This window comes from Sabethes cyaneus, chromosome 3, assembly GCF_943734655.1.
Source record: "Sabethes cyaneus chromosome 3, idSabCyanKW18_F2, whole genome shotgun sequence".
Taxonomy (NCBI): domain Eukaryota; kingdom Metazoa; phylum Arthropoda; class Insecta; order Diptera; family Culicidae; genus Sabethes; species Sabethes cyaneus.
Window position 1 is genome coordinate 73,913,216 of NC_071355.1, and position 25,787 is coordinate 73,939,002.

The 25,787-nt window shown below is 40.9% G+C and overlaps 1 protein-coding gene across 6 annotated transcripts; it reads left to right on the plus strand.

Annotated features, from left to right (window-relative positions):
• Positions 1 to 25,787, plus strand: LOC128741428 (uncharacterized). Of its 6 annotated transcripts, none has more exons than XM_053837236.1 (9): positions 1 to 55; positions 11,387 to 11,636; positions 11,702 to 11,778; positions 11,837 to 12,013; positions 12,063 to 12,425; positions 12,540 to 17,414; positions 19,001 to 19,114; positions 19,191 to 20,480; positions 24,632 to 25,787. In XM_053837236.1, exons 2-8 carry the CDS (start codon positions 11,470 to 11,472, stop codon positions 20,105 to 20,107), a joined length of 6,690 nt encoding a protein of 2,229 aa, XP_053693211.1. In that variant the 5' UTR covers positions 1 to 55; positions 11,387 to 11,469; the 3' UTR covers positions 20,108 to 20,480; positions 24,632 to 25,787. The 6 variants fall into 6 exon arrangements, with proteins under 6 accessions (XP_053693211.1, XP_053693214.1, XP_053693213.1 ...); XM_053837239.1 differs by having other exon boundaries at positions 19,191 to 19,589; XM_053837238.1 differs by having other exon boundaries at positions 12,072 to 12,425.

Here is a 25,787-nt window from a genome sequence, read left to right on the forward strand (position 1 = left end):
TTGGAAAATTCTGTTCGGGTTGATAGTCGTCAACAAAAATATTCGTCGGAAAAAGGTATAAATCCTGCGCTAGAAAGTCTAAAAATATGTCCAGTTTGTTCAGTGCCTTTCCGGGTGTCTAAAGCAGGTAAAAGTGAACACGGCAACGCGAGGATACGCTGGTAATTTTGCAAAGGAAAACACCGCGTCCCCGAGCAATGACGAGAGCAGGCGACAATTTTTTGATTTGCCATTCAGCAGCAGCCTATACGAAGCCAGCCATCAAATTTAGTTGCTTCCTATAAGAAAAACCAGAGCAGGAACATTGCATCTCTTGGGCGACGGTAAAATGCTGGTGGAAAATATTTGTTTTCGTCCATTGATACACAAAATAGTAACGAAATAAGAGTTTGAGTAAGGATTGTTACAGAACAATTGTCGCTCATAGTGAACTTGCTGTTTTTAATTCTCTTTGTTAAGACGCCAGAGGATGAAAATGTTCCGACAATAATTTTGCATTTGACGTTTCGACGGATACTGATTTCGAAAAGTGTGACCTGGGAAAAATTGCAAGTTAATATAAGCGACAGTGCCGATAAAGTGCTTTAATATCTTGCTTAGTGCTGCATTTAATACGCTGATGAAGAAAAAAATTTAAGATACATTGAATATTTTGATAATCAGTAAATTGTTTTCTAGGTTTAGCATTAGATTATTAATTATTGCATAGTAACTAGGCAACCTGATTCTATTTAGAGGTCCAAACTTATCCCGCGAAATGGTTCACAGCGACTTACATGTTATGATATTTTCAATATTTGAAAAAGGTCTAAAAATGCATGTAAGGCCTTAGGAAAGGTTGGATTGGAAAATACAAATGTAACCATTGTCGATCACATATGCTATAGAGCTCATGAAGCTTGCAAGATCCTTAGATTTAACAATAGTTTATATTTATAATAACGGCATCAATATTACCGCTTTGTTTCTTGTAAATGTCTGCTTGATCTATCCATAATTTGTGATGCTGATGTAGTTATGCTTACAGTTCATGTAGGTAGCCGCGGCGGTAGAAAGCAGCAGTCACGTAGTTTGTGATTTGAGATCCTCTACCTAAAACCGGTTGAGAATTTCCGCAGCAGTATCGCGCCGAAAAAGTTTGTAGTTGAATCGCAGAGCTGCGTGGTAGTTGTTCTTGCAGGCTCGCTGATGATCCCGGAAAGTACCTACTCTACATAATAGTAAGTGAAACGGTGATGATAACAGTTTTGATGAACTTTTTTTTGTGAGAATGGATAGCGCACCCCGGAACCGACGAAAAGTCAGTAGTAAATTGTAGATTTTCCTTACAATATTATTACAAATCTGAAAAGTTCATTTGAGACACTTTTCACGCATACAAAATATTTTATACTCTATTAATTTAGTTTTGGCTCAGAATTGGTGATAGATTTTCACTTGCTCCTTCGTAACAGTTATAATTCTCAAGTTATAATAACCAGGTATATCATTTTCGCAAATTATTTAAAGTGCACACACTTATTCTCCGTAATGCCCGTATCGTAAAACACCGATTTGGTTATTTGGATTGGTTTATTGCTTATTTCTTAAAATGAAATATACCTTCTCAGGTGTATTACTTAAATAATTTATCAGACAATTTTGTTTAGATTAAACAAACGAATAAAATCACGGAAATATTCTAACGGAAGCTTAAAGTCCTAGATTAAATGCGTTGCTATGGCACGCATGAGTAAATTTAAACTATATTGTCGACTACGAGCTGCGACGTAATGAAGTAACGCTACCCTCGGTGTGTAGCCTGCGATCTTTTTTCTGCACCTTTTGGACTCTAGCAATCCACCAAGCTTTGTACGGAACTATTATAATACAGTACTAAACTCTAAACTAAATCTGAGCGGACTAACGTGCAACACATCGCCCGTAAATCGAGCAAGCCATATTATAAAGTCAAGTTGCTTATTAGCTTTCATCAGGATGTCGGTTGATCGTGGATACCCACTCCATATACCCGTTAAAGGTTATCTAAGTCGCTACCGATTTTCTGCAAGATTGATACCTTGACCGGAAAGATGCGAGAAGACTTCAATCGGTTGTCTCAAAAACTATGAACCAGAAAGCTTCTGTTTCATCAAAGCATACATCTTAAACGCTCAAAGCAACCACATAACGAACCAATGTAACCTGGTAATTATGCTCCGGACAGTATCACTACTTCAAATGCCGTGAGATTCGGAACATGACTGTGTTGATGTGGCTCATTGACACGCACAGTTTAACGCAATGAAGGCATATTTCGATTACCTACGTAAAGATAATCAAAGCATCACACTATGCTTTACCTAGAAAGGTTGCAATAGTTTAGCAATCAGCCTTCGCTAACAACAGAGCGACTGGTTTCTCATTCTGGACAGATCATCCCAACATGCCACCAGCTGAGAATACAATTCATGCTTCGTGCTCAAGTCCCGTAAAACGCACATTTTGGCGTAGTGAATGTGCATGAATGATGATGATGGCAATTCCCAAGCTTATTGAACACCTTCAGTTTTCGGCAAAAACTCTTACCATGACGAGAATTCCAGTAAATACTCCCGTAATTGCAATCGGTTGCAAATGATGTCACAATAAACATAAAGCAACGTTAAAGGTTACGTTGAGCTACAGAAGTTTCAACGCTATAATAGTTACCAGGTTTGTTCCATCCATCCTCATCGATACAAGCAACTGGCATATTCCATCTAGCAGATCCACTTTTTACCTGTCGAGCAAAACAGACATGCTGATTGGAGCAGAACTTTTTTCGACATTATGATGCAAGCCCACTTGCACTTGAGATCACTGCGAGATACGCAGTTTGAGTGGATCGTCACCGCTCCGGTTAAAGAGCAACCTGTACAAGTATATTCAAACGTAACGTTGCCTCTATGGAATATAATGAACTAGCTTCAAAGCGTTTCTTTATGCTTAAAAAAACGCTTGCAAAAAAAGCTGGAAATGGGCCAACAATACAATTTTATTAATGAATATCAGGATTTCGGCCATGGTAAGGAGGTTCAAGAGGAGAGTAATTCGCCAGATAAGCTGGACCTTCTTCACCACGGTGCGGTGTATAGAAGCCGTAGAGTACCATAACGAAACTCCGGATCGTGTTCGGTGGATCAGCAAAGTCATCTTACTTATGATAAAAAGATGTATTAAGGGTAGGTCCAACTGCACAGAACGATTATTTTCAATTGCACTTCGATTTCGAAAGCATCAGTATGCTTACATCGCTGATGTCAGTCAAATGCTCAGCCAGGTTTTAATGTATGACAACCAAACTTGTTTCCAATGCATATTTTGGCAAACGATTTAACCGAGTCTCTTCAACTGTTAACTGTTCTGAGTTAACTACGGATTAGATCACTCAAAATCCTAGCAACAGCAATTGACGCTCCCTGTCAGTCCGTTTATTCAGTTATGAGGGACGCTTCGCCGCTCGATGAGATAATTATATTGGGCGACTTCAATTTGCCAGATATCTCGTAAAAACCCGCCCATAGCGGTTTCCTCTATCCTGATTCTGGAAACTACGATCCATGCCGGCGCAATGAATCTTCTTGACAACTAATAGTGCTGCAATGCTTCATCAAGTTAATCATGTCGTCAACGGGAACAACCGTTCCTTAGCCATGTGCTTCGTAATCGACGGGGATGAGTTCGAGGTAGTCAACGAGTTCGTATACCTTGGCTCACTGGCAACAGAGGATAACAATACCAGCCGTGAGATTAAAAGACGTAATATCAGCGGAAGTCAATCTGAGTCCCCGTACAAAGTGCCCACTGTACAAAACGCTAATTAGACCGGTTGTCCTCGATGGGCATGAAACCTGGACACTGCTAGAAGAGGACCTACGAGAACTCGGAATTTTTGAACGGCGGGTGCTAAGAAGTAAGAACCAACTTTGGAGTGCAAGAGAACGATGTATGGAGGCGAAGAATGAACCACCAGATCGCGCGTCTCTACGGCGAACTATGTATTCAGAAAGTGGTTAAAGCTGGATGGATACGGTGGGCAGGACAGATTGCTAGAATGCCGGACAACTATCCTGCAAAAATGGTTTCGCATCAAATCCGGTAGGAACAAGAAGAAGAGGGGCACAGCGAGCAAGGTGGCAAGAACAGGTGGAGCGAGAGAGCACTGGGTGCCCGCGGAACTGGAGATCAGTTGCCATGGACCGAAACAGATGAAGAAATTATACTGCGCAGGCCTTGTCGTAAGACATTAATCCATATGAATAAAACAGATTGCTTTTCTTTTACCGCGCAAACCTTTTGGACGAAGTAAAGCAAACTCTTTTATTCATACGGCCTATTAGGCCAATTAAGTAAGTAAGTAAAGCTGATCAACAAAGCATCGATGATTTGTTGTCCAGTATTGACTGGGCAAACACACTAGATCCTGACGACATTGAAGCCGTTTTATCGCAGATCTTCACTCATGTCTTGATTTATGCTATCGATCGACACACTAATGAGCTACGCAGGCTGAGATCATACAAAAGAGCAGCATTAAGGCGATTCACGAAACTTCGTGCACTTTCACTAAAACTCCACTATATGAAGATAAACAATTTATACAGGCAGGTCAGTCGTCAATGCTCTTCGCGGTATCAACAGTATAATCAATATATATAGAATGCCAGTGTCGCTGCAGTGCGCGTGGTAAACATCATACGTATTCAGATAATGTACTTACATTATATATGCATATGTGTGTGTGCCTGAGATTCATCAAAAGGGGAATCTCATTGTCAAACTTTGACAACCAGTTTAAAATTTCGAATATGGCTGCCAAGTAATGTGATTGTAAACTTCGCTTGCTTCAAATTTCTGAAAAAATCGGTGCAAACAGGTGCAGTTTTGGGATTCAATCATCCGGACGAAAAGAAAATTAGCGTTCAAAAACATTTCACTGGCATGAAAGCACAGCGATGAGCGCACTGATGACAGCACCAACCAGCGCACAGATAAAGAACAGATAAATAACAATGAGCAACTTTGACAATGAAGCTCCCGATTCACAGACTTGATACAGATTGTTAGCATCATGTTTACCACAATGAGTCCTGTAGACTGGCATTCTATATATATTGATTCTACTGTATCAACGCAGTATTCAACGAAAATTGAAGCATCACCCGAAGTCTTTCTGGAATTTTACGCAAACGAGCAACGCAAAGAGTCCGGGCTCCCATCATCAATGGAATACAACGGGGAAGTTGCTGCCACTCCTCAGGATACATGTCGTTTCTTTCCCAAGTATTTTCACCAATGAGGTATTAAGCCGTATGAATAAAACAGTTTACCATAAGGTCGCCATTCACCGCTCAGCTCCATTTACCGCTCATTCCCAACAAAAAATGCTTATATCTTTTTAAAATGGTTCATCATTGTAAAGACTGTTGACAAACAATAATTTTGTATGTTTAATGATACGAATTAAACATAAATTTCCACTATATTCATAAAAGTTCATTTCCAAAATAAACAGCGAAAAACGACATTTTGATCGCATCTATTAAGACCGAGTGTAAATGACTAAATTAATTATTAGCTCAAGCGAACTTGTTGCTTTGGTTAATTAGAAACTATTCTACTAAATAACGTGAAGTAAGTCAACAGTATTTATGTTAGCGTTCTATTCTGCTATAAATGCCAAACCCAAAACAAGGGTCAAAACGCGGGTTTTATTTATTTGGTAACAGTAAAAAATATGAGCGGTAACTGGCACTCATATCGCAGGGCTTGAAAAGGGATCGCAAGTTGAATGTGACTGCCGTGAATGCGAACTTTCCGCATTCAAACTCCGCTTTTTTAACGATCATTTGACTGTTTTTTGAATCCAGTCAATCTCCCGCTTGCACTGCTGCCGTCTTACAATTCATGCGGCATCTCAGCAAAAGCAACCAGTCGATCTCCCGTTTTGCTTTGCGCTTTGAGAATATAAACTGCAAACTGACTGGAAGCATACGGTGACGTATTTTTTCGTTTCTCTTTTTGTCTCCAAATCGGCTGCTCACAGTAATAGTTTGTCACCCGGACGTCGGTCCGACGCAAGCAAAATATTCGTTTGTATTGGACGGAGTCCGACCGACTTCTTCCATGCACATGTAGTGGTTGTTTTTTTGTAGTATTGAATCATACGATTGTGCGGTTGCTTTTCGTTAGCGTGGTGATTGCCAATCATTTGACTGTTTTGCAGTCATTCGCTGCTCCAAACGGTAAAGGCAACTTGATCGAAACAAAAATGTCAACAAATTTTAGAGGGCGTTCGTTCTGCTGCGTGCGATCGGCGTTTGACTGAGCAAACTGCCAGTTGTGTTATGCATAGCGTTCGTATTCCACCTCTAAATGGACGGTGTGAACTTGAATGCGCGTTGGTGTGACTGCGGTAGAAAAAAAGGATCGGTCGAAGCCCTGCTCATATGGGCGATGAATGGATCATCATATTTCAAGTGAGCGGTAAAAGGGGTCATGCGATTGCATTACTTTTAAAAAAAAAATGTCACTATTAAATATTTAGAAATCAAGTAAGTTTTTCTTGTAAACACAATTGTTTTCTCTAACTTATGACACAAATTGGGTTTCGATGGACCTCAATTTAGATTTGCTATGGACAAACTGACTTAGTCATTTTTACATTAGCGGTTGATGGCGACCATAAGGTACTTTGCTTTTCCCGTTTAAATCCTATGGGAGCATTTGCTCTAATTCTTTTATTCATACGGCCTGTTGAGCGCGGATCGTGTTGCCCTGGCAGCCAACAACGTTCCAATATATGGTCAAATGCTGGGTGCCATTGATATCAATGTCGAGATGTTTTCGAAAGTCGTGACCATACTCAAGGTATCCTTTAATCCTGGACCCGATGGAATACCTTCCGTATTTCTGAAGAGACACATAGACTGTTTGCTCACACCGTTGCACAGTGGTCCGAAAGTCCAAAAAGCTGGCAGAAATGTCAAAACGATCTCCTAGAGGATAGGTGACTTCTGCGAAGTTGGTTGATATACTCAGGAGATCTATGTGATATCATTCAACTAGTGCTTAACTCTTAAATTATAAGTTAACTCTTTAATACACGTTATTACCATAATATATAATATTAATTATTGGTTAAGTTTTTCAGTAATGGTTGAGTTGGTTTGATAACTCTCAGTTGTCTTATAAGGCACTGAAAGGTTAGATAACATTACATTTTCATTTTATTGGATTGTTATCCAATAATTGCTTAAGTACTTTTTTATTGAAAGATTTTTTCACATTTCTGCGACTCATTCGATTTTCCCAGTACATTTGATTCAGCATTCTAATTGCACCCGAATGGTTTTATAGACAAGCTATTTATTATTCAATAAGTTTTCAAATAAAGAAATACAAATAAAGTTCAAATTTAAAACAGACACTGATGAAGCCGGCAAGTCGTAGGCGAAATACGTATCGGTCTGACTAATGAAACAACAAATAAAAATTAACCAGAAAAACTTTCTTGTAATTGCTTTGTTTGCGGCCTCTACTATGCCCTTGATGAATTAATATTAGACTTCTAGTTGCTTCTACTTGAAAGTATGAAATTATTTTTTTCATATTTTATTTATTGTATTAGATATATTGATAATAGTTACGAATTTAGACTGGAGCATACATTAATGTAATGTAACATACAGCGAACGATAATTACAGATCCATGATTTGTTTCGCTGTTGTGTCACATTTACATACTAGCAATTGACTTCAGAAATATGGATTGAAACTAGTTATTGTGTGAAAAATTTAAATCACACTGTTAGGTAGATTTAAAAGGACAGCATTTAGAAAAAGGATGTAATTTCACTTATTTAAGTTGAATGACACTAAAAACATTAATACTTATCAAAGTAATACAAGTAGTCGATGTCTGAGACTGAAATATTCGAGCTTTGAATGTCGACCATGAAAGTGTTCGAAGTTTGAATCAAAACCGAACAGCAATTTTTAGTGTTTTTCATTATAAAATAACATTTTATCCTCATTTTTAAAATTTTCTCATGAAAATAAATAAATTGTCATGCTATTGAACCATTCATGGGGGTAGAATAAAAATGTTTTCGAACATTTTATTTTGAAGAAAGTTTCAGCATGGCTTAAGTGTTCGAAGTTTGAATCAGAACGGTACTGTGTCTCCTGTAAATCCTGTTGAAATGAGCCTTTGCATCAGATGTGCCTTAGAAGCGCGTCATTCTGTTTCGATATTCCCGAAACAAACTAAATTGTTGTTTTGCGCTAAGAAGCTTTCTTTGAAGTATACTCCAAAATCAGTTTATTAAACTATCCAGCTTTTTACGATCCATAATGGCGGACGTGTTCGTAATATTTGAAAGGCATTTTTGACATTTCCCTAATACTTCGCACGTTTTCTTTCCGCGCGTTTACGGCAAAACTAAAGGAATGTACGGAATTACGAACACGACTGCCATTATGGCTCGTAAAAAGCTGGATATTAATGCTTGTCCCTTTCATTTCCACGATATCCTGGAATAATCAATGCAGAATAATCAATGCCTACTATCATATATTGAAACCATTGCAAGGATTATTCGTTAAAATCAAATTTGCTTACATGAATTCGTACATCCTCTCTAAGATTTGTCTTTACTTTCTTAGTTGCAGAAAGTTGCAGGCAAATTTAGGTTTAACCGGTTCCTTACAAGTATACCTGCACACTAAAAGTAATATGGCAGTGGAACTCGACGGGTTCCATAAGTTACGACTGTCAATTCGAAAGAGTTTAGATATTCGTCCTCATTTTTATCATAATCAAGCCAGACTCGGTGAACCAATAATATTTTAAATTAGTGTAACCTTCTCAATAATATTGAAATAGATGTCTTTCAACTAAATATGTCATTGTTTACGATATTTATGCAACGTTTGCTACATACCTATCAGAAACAACCATACGTGTTTTTGAAAAGATTTCACCGGCTTAAATCTTCTTCAACAAGTTCAGAAGGCTATAGCTTTTAGAAAACTAAGAAACGAACAACCAAAACAAGGATTTAGGTTCATATGGGTATGTAGAAGAACACTTTTGAGTAATTTGATCAATTAAAAATACTTGCAAAATGGGGTTTCTGCCAACTATTTTGATTTTCGGACCACTGTGCGTTGCTTCGTTTGTTTTAAATGTCCATCTCCAGTGGGATTTTCGTGTTGGAAATTTGCACATATGTTCCCTGTACACAAAAAAGAAAGTAAACGAGATGTAGACAACTATCGAGGCATAACATCACTGAGCGCAACCTCCGAACTATTTGAGCTGGTGGTCATGGAACCTCTGCTTTCCCACTGTAAGCAACCTCGATATCATTACTAGGAACCGTGGGACGGCGGAGGCAATCTACGCCAGACTAAAAACGGAGGCTAGGAGGATAGGGTTACAAATTAATGCGTTGAAAACTAAATCTATGGTAGGAAGAGGCTCCCGAGAAAGTAACGTTTGCCTCCCGACTATTGACGGCGATGAACTGGAAGTGGTTGATGAGTTCGTATATTTGGGATCTCTGGTCACTGCCGACAATAATACGAGTAAGGAGATCCAACGACGCATTCAAGCTGGAAATCGAGCCTACTTTTCCCTTCGCAAGACGTTTCGATCAAGGAACATACACCGCCGCACAAAGCTGACGATGTGCAAAACGCTAATCAGACCGGTAGTCTTCTACGGACTTGAGACAGTAACTTTACTTACGGAAGACATATGTGCACTTGCCGTTTTAAACGAAAAGTGTTGCGATTTTTGGCGGAGTAGAAACGGAAAACGGAGAGTGGCGGAGACGTATGTATCACGAGCTGCAGCCACTACTTGGAGAGATTCCCATCATACACCAGGCAAAAGTTGGGAGACCACGGTGGGCCGGCCATGTCGCTAGAATACCGGACGACTGTAGTGAAATCCGTTCTGTTCAAGAACCCCACCGGCACCAGGAATAAAGGGACTCAACGTGCTAGATGGCTCGACCAAATTGAAGCCGACTTGCGTGTGTCGAGACGCGCAACGAATTGGCGACGAGTAGCCCAGGACCGAATACAATCAAGAGGCATTCTTGATACGGCAAGAGCCACCCCGGCTCTCGGCTGAATAAATAAGTAAGTGCTGATCAACATGGTTTCACGTCCCAGCGTTCTACCACTACCAATCTGCTGTGTCTTACATCATACGTAACGGAGGGTATGGCACAACGAGCTCAAACAGATGTTTTCTACACCGACCTGTCGGCAGCCTTGGACAAGATAAGCCACGCCATCACAATTGCAAAACTACATCGACTGGGTGTAATGGTTTCGCTCGTATCTCACCGATCGACAGCTGGTGGTTGGCGTTGTAGATTATCTATCCGATAGCTATCCAGCTTCATCAGGTATACCTCAAGGAAGCCACATAGGTCCTCTGATTTTTCTACTTTATTTTAACGACATTAATTTGGTCATTGAGGGCCCACGACTCTCGTGTGCAGATGATCTTAAAATGTACTTCCGGATCCGCTCGACTGACGACTGTCACTTTCTTAAAAATCAACCAGAGGCCTTTGCCACTAAGTTGCGACGTGAACTGTATGATAGTGAACCCGGAGAAGTGCTCAGCAATCACATTTCCCGTATGTAAGAAAGACCCGTTCCTGTTTCGTTATGAGCTCGAGGGCACAGCAATTGAACGTGTTTCGCATATTGAAGACTTGGGCGTTATCTTAGATTCGCAGTTAACGTACAAACGTACGTACATCACATCTCGTATGTTGTCACTAAAGCCTCAAGGTCCTTAGGCTTTATCTTTAGCATCGCGAAAAATTTCTCTGACACATACTGCCTCAAATCGCTATACTGTTTGCTGGTGCGGTCAGTTCTGGAATACTGTTCGTCTTTTTGAAATCCTAAAAAATATTTCACTCATTGTTAATGTATTTCCGAAGCTGTGTGTGTTTAGGGGTGTCCAAATTTTGTCGCGAACAAGCCTTAATGTCAGGAAAAGCAATATTTTAGGTTTATTAACCAACAGAATGGTATAATTTTGGTATGTATTTAAAGCCAACTAATATGGTGCACCATATTATCATATAGTTCAATTGGAAACTGGAAACTGGAAAATTGTAATTCTAATTGTCTTTGAATACTATTCCCTGACATAACCCCTCTATTACTGGAGCATCTACCCTAATGTTTACCTATAAAAAATAAACCTAGGTATGAGACCAAGTTAGGCAAACATGAAAACCGGAGTAGGCACTGAACACAGCAAGTTGAGCAAATAAAGAACATTCTAGAGAGATTCGTTTTTTGACAAATCATTAACTCATTTTTTTAGCGGAAACACTCGGGTTTAGTGCCGTGTTCAAGCAAGGGACTACGTTCTACGTTCAGAAGTCGCATTCTAAAAGTACTACACCAATGGACGACGACGGAGATTACCATGATGGTGAAATAGTGTGGGTCAAGCTGAGCTACTGCTGGTGGCCCGGAGAAGTTTTCGCCGGAGAACGTTTAACAGAAGAATTTTTGTCAACACTAAAACGAAAACCGCTGGTCGTAGTAAAGTTTTTCGAAGAAGACACATAGTAAGTAATCCTTCAATGCAATTGCTTATTCGTCCACCTATAACTTGCAAATTTTTTCTTTGCAGTGAGTTTGTGAAAAATACCAATTTCATCTACAAATATAACTGCTCCCGGAAGCATGAGTTCTTGCGCAAAGGATTGGGTAAATAAATAACTAAACCTGTTTAATAAAGGTTTCATTCATTTCGTTCTATTTGTAGAGCAATACCGAACAAAAAATAAACACATGGAAAAATTCCCGGCCGATGTGATGCATGCTGAACGAGCGACTGGGGGTGATCCGAACATTGTGAACTCAACTGACTATCTGCCACATAAACGGGAAAGCTATGCCGCACTTTTCCAACAGGACAAAGCCAAGGGAAAGGGCAAAAATGGTAAGTTTTCCTCGACATCGATAAGATGAAACATTAACCACATTTCTAGCTCCGACAGCCAACACAACACGCTCCGGTCAACAAATTATTTCACCAGTTATTCCAGTGCGCAAACATGAGGTTCGAATCTTGGCGCAAGCATCTTCATCTTCCGGCATCAGTGTTAGCCGAAATGCAGCATCGAGGCACTCGGCAAGCCTGCCCTCGTCGTTGGCAACTACACCGAGGCTGGCAAATGCCTCGGCCGATTTGGGAACTGAAACCGTTGCCACTACTCACGATTCACCATCATCGCAAACCTACAGTTGCCATAAATGTGGCATGGAGAGCGGGCGGCAGAATGTGATTCTCGTGCACGTTAAATACTGCCGAGCGGTCCCGATGATTTCACCGGTCGTGCCATCGGTCAAAGGTAATTCACAGTTAATCTGTATTAATTATTCGAATTATTATTTTTTTGCATATATCCCTTAAATCTATTGACTTGCTAATGAATCTAAATGTAATCATACTGTTATGTTTCCAGTCCTTCATAAACCGGTTTCGTCACCTCAGGAGAGAAAATCTGCCGACCCAAGTCCGGTTAAGTCAACGACGCCGATGGATTCAATACCGAGCCGCAAAATTAAATCACCCGTAGAGGAAGCAAAGGAAGACAAACCTTCAGAGCAGGAGGAGTTTGTTGAAGTAATTCAGGTTGTAGAACCTGTACGTGGTCGAGCTAGCCGTACTCCGAGGGGAGCTGCCCCGTTGTCAGCGACTCCGAAATCAGGTGACCGCCGTAAAACTCGAAGCAAGGGACGGAACTTCACCTCCGCCACTGCTGATTCGCACACTTCAGATGTCGACAAAGAAGTTGCAACGGAAGTTGACGAAACCACACAGTCTGAACGGCATTCCGAGGAACAAGTTAAAGAGTCATTGAACTCTTCCAGTGACAAATCGGAGAAAGTTAAACCGGATGTTGAATTGAAAAATGAACTTCTTGCAGACTGGAGTGAGGATGAACAGGACGAACCCAATGGTGACCTGGTCAAGGATAACAAAAGCTCTAAAAATGTCACACCCGAAGTCAGCGCCAGTCGAGCAACTAATGAAGAAAAGGTTATTTCGTTGATAAATTTGATGGACCCTTGCTCGGATAAATCGGCGGAGACTTCGCCACAAGTTTTTTCACCTGTTTCATCGGCAACCACAATCAAGTATAGAAATATACCGAAGAAACAAAAAAGGGAGTTTATTGAGGTAACGAATGATCAGCTATCAACAGCACCTGCCAGCAGTCAGATTGAAAAGTCTTCTAGCGAGAGTAGTATCAGCACAGCAGCAACTTGTGGTGAAACTCTTAGTGCTCCTGACAAAACCCCAACTTCCAGCGAAAGTGTGCTATTGGAAAAACCAATCAGTGCTAAGCAGCGAATTTTAGACAGAGCAACCCGAGGATCTAGTAAGTCCGTAAGCAGTGACGAGTTAAAGCCAGATTCACCGCAGAAAGCTGCGAACGCCGAATCTCAATTGGCAGCTGAAGGTGAATCGAGAAAAGAAACTTCCTGTTTTGATTTCAAGGAGGAAGAAGATGAGGAAGTAATTCTTAATAAATCCCCCAGAAGGTCACTATCCAACAAGCGTGATGCATCCTTAGAGTTAAATGTTGGTGCCTTGGATGATGAGGATGATAAAGAGCGTGCAAAGAAAGATGCTGACTTGAAAAGTGAGATCGATTCGCTCTTGTGCGATACCGCTGTACCGACCATACCTGAATTGCCGAAAACTGCCAGAGTGCCCTCACCGGGACCATCTGCTGCTTCGCTGCCAGAATCGGTGTTACCAACAAAAGAAGATCGTACCCTTCCTCCGAAAGAGCGCGGTAAGCGTATATTCAAAACACGTAACAAAATAATTGAAAATGAAGCCATCGCTCTGGAACAATCTAAAGCCATTCTACTGGATTTCGTGAAACGATCGCATGAACAGGAACTTGCCGAGTTACATAAGCAGCAGGAAGCTGAGGCAAAATTGAGTTCAGAATCACCAACCACAACCAACGACGATTCGCAAGAATCCGTCGCCTATAATGATCCCAAGAGATTTGAAAATTCGGAGTTCGCTGCTATAAAAGCCAAACGAACAAAACTTCAGCAAGTGGAAAAATTCAAAGCTGTTGCTTTGGGCGATAAAGATACCTCTCAAGAGTCGGCGGTCAGTTCCAGCATCGAAACAAAGACTTCGGATGCTGATACATTACCCATTTCGATCAATAAAGATCAGCTTGCCCTCGATTCTATTCCGACTTCGGCTACTAAAGGTCGCAAAGGAAAGCTCCGTAAATCGGCAATCAATGCAGAACTGGAGAAAGATGAAGTGTCCGCGGTTTCTGATACTAAGGTAATCAGTCCCGTTGTAGAAACTACTCCTAAAATTCGAAAGAAAAGAGGTGGAGAACTGCAAAACCTTTATATGGCTTCATTTGAAACTCCTCGTTCTCGAAGAAGTAAGACAACAAAACCTGCTGATGATCCCGTGCCAGCGAAAGTGGATTCAAAACAAGAGCCGATTGTTTCTATCGTTGCCAAAACGGAACCGCACAAACCATCCGAATCCGAGACAGAGAGTAGTAAGACCGAACCCCTTTCAGCAGATCCTTCACCGCCTATTGAAGAGCCATATCAGGCTCCTAAAACGGCGCGCTCTAAGCGATCAAAACAAATGCAACAGCAGTCCGCAGACTCAACGGCAGATAGCCGCAATGAGCAAGATATGGTTGATACTGATAGCGTTTCGAAGGAACAACCAACAACAGAGTTTGCCTCAGTCGTGAAACAACAACCTATCAAAATGATCATCAAATCCAAGGGCAAGAAATCCAACTCAGAACTTGTGTACGGACCAGTGGTTGTTACACCCGAACCGGTCGTTGAAGAGATTAAGGAAAAGCTTCCGAGATCACCGAAAAGTTCCAAGAGGAAAAAGTCCTTAGTCGAAGAAGCTACACCCACAGTCATCCCACAGTCTGACTTGAGTTGTTCCGAAGTACAGGATACAACAGTAGTAAAGTCATTGAAATCTAAGCGTCCAAAACTAAGAAGTGAGCCAGTCATAGCGTCAGACGAGACGCCATACGATAAAGAATCGGTTGAGCCTAGTGCAACGGATCTTCAAATTGCTGAAGCATTGATACATCTTCCCGAATCTGCTCCACCGAAAGTTGACTTTGTGGAGCAAGAAGCTGTGCAATCAAAATTGAATAGCATTTCACCGGTACCAGTTTCTTCAAAGAGTATAAATCCACGTAAACGACATCTACAAACTCACCTTCTGAGCACCGTCGAAACGACTAACCAGACTAGTGTCGTAGAAAGTGTAATCATTCCAGACAAAAAGAAGCGAGACGCGATCGAAGTGGTTAGTGTGGCAGCAACACCTGTTGTGAATATTGACAAGTCCGTTGTATCCAAACCAATTACGTCGCTTGATGAGGATAAGTTTGACATCGTTAACATTCCTATCGTTATGGATGATAGTGAATTGTTGGAGGATTCAACTATCTCAACTACGACGAACAAGGTACAATTGTTGGGAAGTGCTCCAAGTACGATTACCGTGGATGATGAAGACAACGAGAATATCAAATTGATTTCCACTTCAAAATCCGCTCCGAAAAAGATTGTTATCGTCAAAAACAGCAACGGTTCGGCGAAAATTATTTCGGCCAAGGAAAAAACCCGTGAGGTTGCTTCACCGGTTTCTCACAAAACTATGGGCATTAAAACAACGACCATCACGGTGAAGCCACCAACAGATCAGCTGTCACCGCAAGCCCTACGATCGTCTGCTCAATCCCCTCCGATTCGATCGGCTCAACTAATTCAAGCCAGCGGCGGAGGTCAGATTGTCATCACCAGTAAAGGTACCGTACTGACGACGCAATCGCCAGCCACTTCATCTGCCAAAGGCAACATGACCATTACACCCAAAACTCAACTGACCCATGTAAGCTCCAAAACTACCGCCTCAGTTTCTTCAGTCTGCAGCGTCAGTACTATCAGCAGCTCCACGTCCAGCAAGTCTCTTCTGGCAACCGGTGCGAGCAGTGTAAAGTCTCCTGTTAAGATTTGCGTTAAATCACAAGAGATCATTCATATTCCGGCAAAATCCCGATCCATACAGAAATCAAACGAAGCATCCCATATTGTAAAACAGATGGAGATGTCGCAAACTAAAAAAGCCACAACCAGCCCACCAAAGAAAATTCTTGCTAAAAAGCTCTCGGATGGAAGTGGCAGTAGTGAAAAACCGCTATTTTCCACATCTAAGGGTGCACCTATAACCACCACAAAAGCGACGACGTCTGCCGTAAATCCTGGCAAAAAGGGCCACCGAGTGATTAAAATATCTCCCCAAAAGCTCAAAGAATTCACGCGTCTTGGAATGGTTGAAGATAAAGGTCAAGGTAAAGTACTAACGGCTAGTGGAATGAAAAAGTTTCGCCAGGAGCAACAGCTTCTGCAGCAGCAACAACAACAACAACAACAGCAGCAGCAGCAACATTTGTCCGGTCCCGGTAAATCGGATAAAGCAGCCCGAGCTGCATCGGTCGATGAAGAACCGTCAACTTCCACTCCTACACCCCCGCCGTTGGGTTGTGCTACAGCTGAAGTAGTTGTTGCAGCAGCAGCAGATTCTTCGGTGAAAGAAATTCCGACAAGTGCACCGGAAGTGGAAGAATCGCCCGATATAATTCCGGTTGCTTCATCGACATGTTCTGCAAAACCAGCATCTCCCACCGCAACCATGTCTGCAGAATCTATCACTGAGTCGACATCGACCGAAGAGAATGAAGCTGATGCGGCTGTTTCAGAGTTAGAACCGGAGCCCGAAAGTAACCTAGCACAAACCCCTTACAACAAACCGGTGCCACAAGCAACCGAATCTAGAGAAATGGTAGTAACCGCCGAAACACCATCGGTCGAACCAACCGAGTCCGGCTCAAACGTTCAAGAATCCTCTCAACTGATAGCCGTTCCAGCTGAAAATTTTGGTGGCCCTGCCAATCTTTTCTATCTGTGCTCGGTGCGAGAGGAAGGATTTGTTCCTGTGAACAACGAACTGCTTTACCTAGATTCATCTAATCAATTGGTTGCTCTTCCGGAGAATGCTTCGGTGGAGGACATAGTCAGTCAGGCCGAAGTGCTCGAGATTCCTGCCGGAAGTGAACAGGCTGCGATAGCCGCGGCTGCTGTTGCCGATCTAGAAGGAGCGGTCGAAGGTCAGCAGAACATACTGCTCAACACCCAGGACGGACAGCAGATTATCCTAGATCAGCAAAGTCTGATGGCGCTGGCAGCCGGAGGTGACACGTCACAGCTTCTAACGCCCGACGGACAGCAGATTCTTCTTCAAGGTGGGTAGAAGATTCTGCCTCAACTCTGCCATGCATGCTGAGAGAGATTAGTTAAAACTATAGAATATGCACGTGTGTGAGAGTTGAATTTATCACCCTATTCGCTTTTGTAGTATCGCTATTAATTCGTCACCGCTTTTATCAGAGCAAACTTTCTGAGACAAACATTTGTTTTTCTTTCTCTCTTCCTGTTTTGTGTTGTTTCGTTTATTATAGGTAGCATATTCGCCACTACTTCTGATTTGGTTGATGAAATTGATCCGGAAACGGCTCAGTAAATACCACACAGACATATTCTGTATTGTCCTGTCATATTATTCCTCATTGTATGGATGTAAAATTATACATATGACGTGTACGACAAAGAAAACCCATACGATATACGACATCAGCAGCGTGAATTTCGATCTGGCTTGTTAATAGACACTTTATGCGTTGTTGGTGGTTGTTGCACTAAAATTTGCGTCTCAATTATCTCTTATCCGGTGAATGGATGCTTAGTATGTTTATTTATATGAAATTTTCTATAGTTTTATAACCCCCATAGTACCTAACGTTAGAGTGTAAGCTGACTTAAGTTGCAAGAATTTGGCTTGTGTCAGCCGTTAGCTCTTGATGGTTTTTATAGCTAGTAAGTGAGTGTTGTATTATACTTCATTTAATAAAGTAATATATATAATCTCAGACAGTGAAAAGCATAACTTTTGGTCACGTTTGATTTCTGGAATTATTAAGACATTCTTCGTGTAGGTTCGTCTTGAATTAGGCTAACAAAATTTTCGGTTAGCACCCTGCGCGGTATCATTGCCGACAGCGAGGCAGTAAATGTGGCTGCAGTTGATTCTAATGCCCAAAACTCTAGTTTGCGAAAGCCATGTGATTTTTATCGAGATCAACCCGACAGCGTTTCTGTATTGTAATTATAATACTCAGAACTGCATTAACAATATATATCACTTGATCGGTCTCAATTGTAAATCTTTTTAATAAATAAAGCCATCTTCTACGTATGCACTAAGCACTGCGAAATGTTCCCAGCAAAGAGATTCCAACCAGATTCCTCCTATTGCTCGGTAGCGCAATCCTAACTTTCCATTCTTCCTCATCTAGGTCGATGATTGCAATTTGAGTCTACCAGGCTTTCTCAGCAATTAGTACCACGGTTGCAAATATAAAAAATTCGAGTTTGCGGACTTCGAATTGAATCGTGTGGATCAATATTATTTTACAGAATGCAATGCATGATTAAGGCTGATAAATTTCCACTAGAACCATGAGCGGGTAAAATGTTGAGATAGAATACCAGAAACAAAAACTAGAATAGCGGTTGAAAATAAAGAGAATAACAAACTCCATAAAACCATGGTGCAAAATTTTCGAAATGCTTTATAACTTTTGAAAGGAGTCCCAAAGAGTATTAATATTTCGCCAAAGAACGTTGGACCATCAAACATCATCGTCGTCATTTGTCATGTTATGCCATATACTGTATAAAGGTAATTGTAACACTGCTTGAACGACTAATAGATTAATCGCAAACTCATAGATATTGCTATTTTAAGAAACACGTATTCTTCAATTCGCAGGTTCTGCCCAAGAGCTGCTGGCAGCACTTGCGGTTAGTCAATCCGGTCTTGGAATTGTAGCTGCCGAGGGTACCCAGATAATTGTTGCACCAGATTCGTTGATCGATCTGCAAGGTTCGTCGCACACTACCTTGTTATTTTACCCCCCTTTATTCCAATCAATTTTGTGTTCTATATTTCTGACCATCAGATGCACCACTTCCCGGGGAAATAATCCAAGTGAACCCGAACACAACTGTGGAAACGAATGCTGTACTGACGAAGCCACCGATCATGTCTACGGTGGAGGTTCCTACCAAAAATGGCAACGGTATAGAAACTTCCGCCCATTCGCCGGAGCAGAAAGTGCTAGACACTGCTGCGACGAACCTCGATGAAAGTCTAGCCGCCGTTATTGGTGTGTCTACCAATTCACATGTGCCCACATCTCTGGAACTGCCAATTACTGTCACAAATCCGGTTATTGCCAAAACGACGACCAGCAAAATCAATCCGATCTACCCCTCAACGACGGCAATTTCAACGATCGGTTTAGATCCGGCAGCAGTGGCAGCAACGGTAATCGAGCTACCAACGGTAGTACAAGCAGGTATTGATAGTGCACACGTTGAAACATTCGAGACTAGTTCTAGTAACGACACAAAGTGTGAAACAGATCAGCATACAATCGGTTCTGCTGAGGAGTCAAAACATATTTCTGAGACTAACGGTAAAAGTACTGACGATGATGACGAGAACAGTAAGGCCGAACATGAGAACGATCTAGATGAAATTATTCCTAACACTCCAGAATCACAAATGAATAGTCACGCCGAAATAGCGTCTCAGTTTAGTGATGATGAATCAGAGGCACCGGTCCCAATCCCAAACGTCGATGAAGACGATGACGAGGTTGCCTCGAACTGTAGTGAAATCATTCCCATACAACCGAACATAGTAGTCTTGCGAAACATGAACAATGAACTTATCAGTAATAACGATAACAGTAGTGACATGGAGATAGAGCACACTAACCCGGGAAACGAGGAAAATAATCCGGGTCTTCCTTCAACGCCGGAGGCTCGCGTATTCGACGGCGCCAACAATAGTGCAGTAGTTGAAAGATAATATCTAGCGAGCGGAAGTGGACCGTTTCTAGATTTCACCTCAGTGGCACAGGCTGAGCTGGTAGGTGGTACTTACAGTGCGATATCGGCAGCAGAGCTGCACCTTTTGCCAATTCCATCCGGCAACGCTGCTTCGACTCGGCAACACCGACCAAAGCCAACCCCACCAGCTGCTAGCTCGGCCAGCAGTGCTGCTGCGGTGCGTTCATTCTCATCCTCATCATCCATTTTGTTGACCGACCGCAGTACTACCAACGCTAGCGACTCCAACAGCCTCACCAGTAACATCAGCAACACTATTTTCTCGTCATCCGAGCATCTGTTCTTCTAAATCTGCGTCATTGCGAGAACTAGACAAACGTCTCTCCATATAGGTACTAGCAATTGAAACTAATGGTTCTATCGTGGTTGCGGTTTTGTGTTTGCGTATAATTTACTTATTCAATTCGCAAACTTTAGTTCTGAATCTTTCTTGCATGCATCAATGTAGACATTTGGCTGAACTTTTCCACAGTCTAAGCACTGTTTTTATCGTAATTGTAGTTTTTATTATATTTGTTTAAATACTATTGCCTTATCGTGATTTCTAAGTATATAGTAGAGCATGAAGGATTTATTTTTTATTATGAAAAAAAAATAGGCTTACACTGTTGGATTGTCGTTTTTGAAACGATTTTTACCGAATTCAAATTAGTATGAATATTGTTCAATTTGAAAGAATAATTCTCGCGTCACTTTTGATTTCGTCCAATGTAACAATTCCACCATATTGAGAAAAACGAGATCGAAGTTCTTCGAATTCAACTTTAAATTGTTTCAAAATGAAATAATTTTCAGTCATTCACTCAACGTGGTTGATGAATAATAACATTCAATATTTAACGGAGATTTTAAAATCTAATTAAAACTAAGCAGTTTTGGTTTATTATGGAAAAAGTTACATTGGACTGTTTACCATCTCATGCTGTACTTTGGACGGTTTTATTTTTCCAGGCTATTGCACATAAATTAAGCGAGTTCACCGTAAAATACGTGCGTTGCCGTGCTACGCTATTTTCGAGGCTATTTTTGCAATATTGGGCCGCTTGTTTCACTTAAAATGCATAAATAATGCGAAAAAAAACTTTCACTTGCTAAACGTCCAATGTACAGATTGGGTTTGTTTTGATTTTTTTTTGCACTTTGGACATCAGATGAGAACGACCGAAGTAACAGTCAGTCATCCGTAATTCGAATGTGCACATTGGACATTTTGATAATGCTAATTTTTTCACCTCAAAATAATTCTATTTGGGCAGGCGTTTTTGTATAACATAGAGTTTAAAAAGAGCAATAATTTGTTGCGATAAACCGGATTTGTTTACATTTGTTACATTGGACGAAATGCAAAGTGATGCGAGAATTGTAGAAGTTTAATTTACCATTAAGGGGACACGGCTGACTAAAACCTCATTTGAAAAAAAATTACCTTTTTTTATTTCACATTATGATTCCGTAGACCTTTTTGCTTATTTTGATACTAATTTTGTAATGAACAATCACGGAGGCGAAAGCCAAATTAGGCAGTCTCTACAAAAAAAATGAACAATCAAAACACAACCAAATGGCGTTATTATAGGAGCAGCGTTTAATTGCGTCGAGCTTGTTCCACGCGGCTCTAGAATCGAGTCCATGCCGTATTCAGCAGCCGCGTTCACATTCACTTTTCTCGTTCTTGGTCTGTCGCTTTCCAGTCGCACCTAACGCCCGCTGCTCTAGCATCTACGTCAATAGTGCTCATCCAATGGGTACGGGGTCTGCCTCGAAGTCGTCGGCCTCTGTCGGCGTCCTTGCTACGTTGCCAGCCCATTTTAGCCTGCCGTGTTTAAGTCGCTTCCCAATATCCGCATCTTTGTATACTTGGTATATTTCATGGTTCGTGCACCTGCGCCACACTCTTTCGTCTAATTTGCCGCCAAGAATTGATAGCAGGTTCTTACGCTCAACAACGTCAAGAGCTCGTTGGTCGCTCTCTTTCAACGTCCACGCTTCATGGGCATAGAGTACCACTGAGAGAATTGCCGTCTTATAGAGCGCGAGTTTAGTACGGAGTAATCCGTAGAAGACCACGTTGGCAGCCGCTATTCTTTACGACTCACGTTGTTGTCACATGTCACTAAAGTACCAAGGTAAACAAATTCGTCGACCACTTCCAAAACTTACTGGAAGTGGCTGCAGCAGTAGTACCCAGCACTTCACGTGCTGAATCGTGGATGTGTCTCCACTCTTCGTTCAGGTTCTTTCCAAGTTGTTCACCAATCCGTTCATCAGTCTTCCGAGAGTACTATGCAGTAACTTCTTCCGCTGGTATCCGCCGAATGTTCAGCCATATCTTCCTCGTTGGCCTCGATTTGAATACGTTGAACAACCGGGCATGAATCTTGCTTACTACGAGATTGTGGCCCGAGTCGATGTTTGGTCCCCGGAAAGACCGCACATCGCAAGTGCCGGCCATCAACCAGAACGTGGTCGATCTGAGAACAAGCTTCTCCATTAGGGGGTTTCCAGGAGTGCTTCCGAATGTTCCATCATGTAAAATAGGTACTGCAGATAGCCATTTCTCTGGCTGCAGCGAAGTTGATTAGCCTCAGGCCATTGTCGTTTGTAGTTTGTAGATGGAAACTTTCTCTGCCAATAACGATACGAAAGAACTCTTCGCGTCCGACCTGTGCATTTGTATTTAAGCCATGTTCTAGGCACTCTCCGTAGGTATTTTCGAGAAGATCATAAAACTCCTCTTTTACGTCATCGGGTTTGTCGTTCGTCGGTACGTACAGATTTATCAGACTGTAGTTAAAGAAGTTGCCGTTAATCCTCAACACGTATTGACGGTCATTAATGGGCCTTCACGCTTCAGTTGTTTTCCATGTAATATGAATCCGACTCCATGCTCTGCTTTTTTGCCGCTACTGTAGTAGTAGATGTGATATTTGAATGTCATGCCCGCAAGAGGATCTACTGCGGAGAATTCGCGTACTCCCGTCTTCAACCTTCGCATTTCCTGGATAGATACAACCTCGATCTTCATCTTCTGCAGCTCAAAACATGTCGCCTCAGTTGGCTTCGAGGTACGATGCCAGTCTAATAAGACAGTCGTATGTTCGAATCTCGGCTGGGAAGTCTGTTAGAATTAATAGGATCGTAGCATGCAATAGATTAACAGCTGGCTGTAAAGTATGTTGAATAAAAACAGAAGATCTATAGACCTATAATACTTTCGTTTCGTAAACGGAATGTAGCAACTGGGTTTGCTAGCTTACCCCGCTCGCCTTATAACACCTTCAAGCGCAATGTTGAATAGCAGTTAGGAAAGACCATCTCGTTGTCGAAGTCTCTAGCCAAATTCGGATGGTTCTGATAAGCCCCTCGAAATTCTCACACAGCAGGGAATCCATCGTAGACATGATAAGTCTAGTAAGCTTCCCCATAAAGCCGTTTTCGTCCAGGTTTTTCCATAGATGTTGTCGGTTGACACTATCATATGTGACTGAACTCAATAAACAGCCGCACCCGCAGGGTGACGAATCGATAATCGTTGCATATCCCAAATCTTAACAATCATTTGATGCAAACAAACTGATAACTTTGTCCGAGCCCATTTTGATAAGTTCTGCTCCAATGCAATTCAATGGTTTAGCCGCTGGTTGGCTTCTTTAACTTCACTCATCGATGAGGATGATATACAGTAAAACATGGATATAAAGCAACCTCGATTCAATGCAACTTCGATATAACGTAACTCGATATAAGATAACTTTTACCTCGATATAACGTATTTTTTTAAAATAACAAAAACAGCTGTATTGGCTTTAATTGTGGTGTGACCTTGTATTGTTACTATGCGAAAATTATTTTTATTTCTTAAATGTTGTAATTTATGATAAAATTTCGTTATTTAGATTTTCAAATTTCAATTAAAATCTTTACACACTCTACACTTCATAATGAATCTTTCAAACTACAAGACGGTTTGAAAGGCTTCCCTTTCATTTGAAATTAATTTCGTTCGAATAGGAATACATTTCGTGTTTGCTTCGATATAACGTAACCAAAACAAAAATAAAGTTGCTGTATATCAAGGTATTACTGTATACCATTTAACAAAGATGCTAAACAGTAAAGCCCTCAATTGTAGGTCGCAACGTTGGACAGCATCAAACACGTCCTTTATATTAATAGACTGTATGACACAGCAAAAATGCATTCACTTTTTTAGACTCTCAGAGATAATTTCACCCATATTCTGTTGGTTTGAAACGAATTAAGCTGCATAAAATTTACATTTAAAGGAATACTTAACAACTTTCAAGGCTCTTTAGAAAAATTGAACGTATCAGTAGAATGCTAGATTTTTTTTAAATGTTTTTTTTTTTAGAAATTCACACTGCCGCATCATTAAGCTTTGTTTCTTAATGGCTAAAAAAAACTATTAACATGGTGTAAGTTTCCACTGCTAACTGCTATTCTGCTATCCTTTCTATTTCAGACCCACTGACATCAATCAAATCGATATGGGATTAAAAACCAGGTCCGTAGTAGATGGGACCGCAAGATGCGTATTTCGACACTGGCATCCGGGATGCCACAACACAACGCAGCTTTCTACTGAGTGAAAGCAACAATGACGTCTCCTATCCGCACAATAACCGCGCGTACCTCTTACGACGTGGATTGTGTGAAGATAGTTTGTAAATATTCACTGGCATACACTATTATTATGAAAAACTAGTTTTGTTAGGAATGATATTATCATGAAATGGTTATATATTCTGTTGATGCAACAATCCTCCCTTTCCTTCAAAAGCATTACTTGTGAATGTGTGTTCTAAATCATTCAGTTAATTCTCTCTCTATCTTTTTCCCGGAGTGTTTTTTTAGTATCTGCTTGAGATTGTATCATAATAATACCTTATCCAGTATAGAAATTTTAATGAACCCATTGTACGATTGAACATTTACGATGTTTTATGGATGAAAATAAAATCACAGAAAATGTCGCAATGCAAAGTATTGTATAACTGCTAAACTACTAAGCCGTACAACAACAGTGATGAATTTTTGAAACAATTTGCGACTTTGTTTTACCAGTTGTTGAATTAAAAAATTCACAAAACAGAACTTAGATCTTAAGCCAATTGTAAAATAAGTTTCTATATAGACCGTTGTGCAAGTGGAGAGAGATTGTAAATCTCTTAGTATGTAATTTGTGTAGTTCTCATCATGTACTCTCAAGCAGAAGAATGTTGTTTTCAGTAGAACGCTTTGCTCTAAGAAACAAAAAATGGCTTTCATGCGAATATAATGCTATACAATAAATAACTACTTTCACGATCGTACAGGCAGAACTTACACGAGAAAAATTCATGAACATAAATATACTTGGTTCGTCGAGCTCGTAACGAGTCTCATCGGACGGATAGCATCCGAAATTATGTGTAAGAAAAATCGTTAGACACATTGGTTTAGTAGAAAGAAAAAAGTGTTTAATAAGGAAAGCTTTTGGAATGCCAGCTAAAAAACAGGTATGGACTGATGTCTCTGATCGCGTCTACTATCGTAATAATAAATACACACTTACTATTACTGATACGTATTTATAAGTAACTATAATAGTGATTGAAAAGTAATAAATGTTTAGCAAA

What these genes read in the sequence shown, in the direction of transcription:
- LOC128741428 (XM_053837236.1), top strand. Translation starts at nt 11,470, where the DNA reads ATGGACGACGACGGAGATTACCATGATGGTGAAATAGTGTGGGTCAAG. An exon ending in GTTCTTGCGCAAAGGATTGG is followed by an intron (nt 11,779 to 11,836) that starts GTAAATAAATAA and finishes TTCTATTTGTAG; the next exon opens with AGCAATACCGAACAAAAAAT. An exon ending in CAAGGGAAAGGGCAAAAATG is followed by an intron (nt 12,014 to 12,062) that starts GTAAGTTTTCCT and finishes CCACATTTCTAG; the next exon opens with CTCCGACAGCCAACACAACA.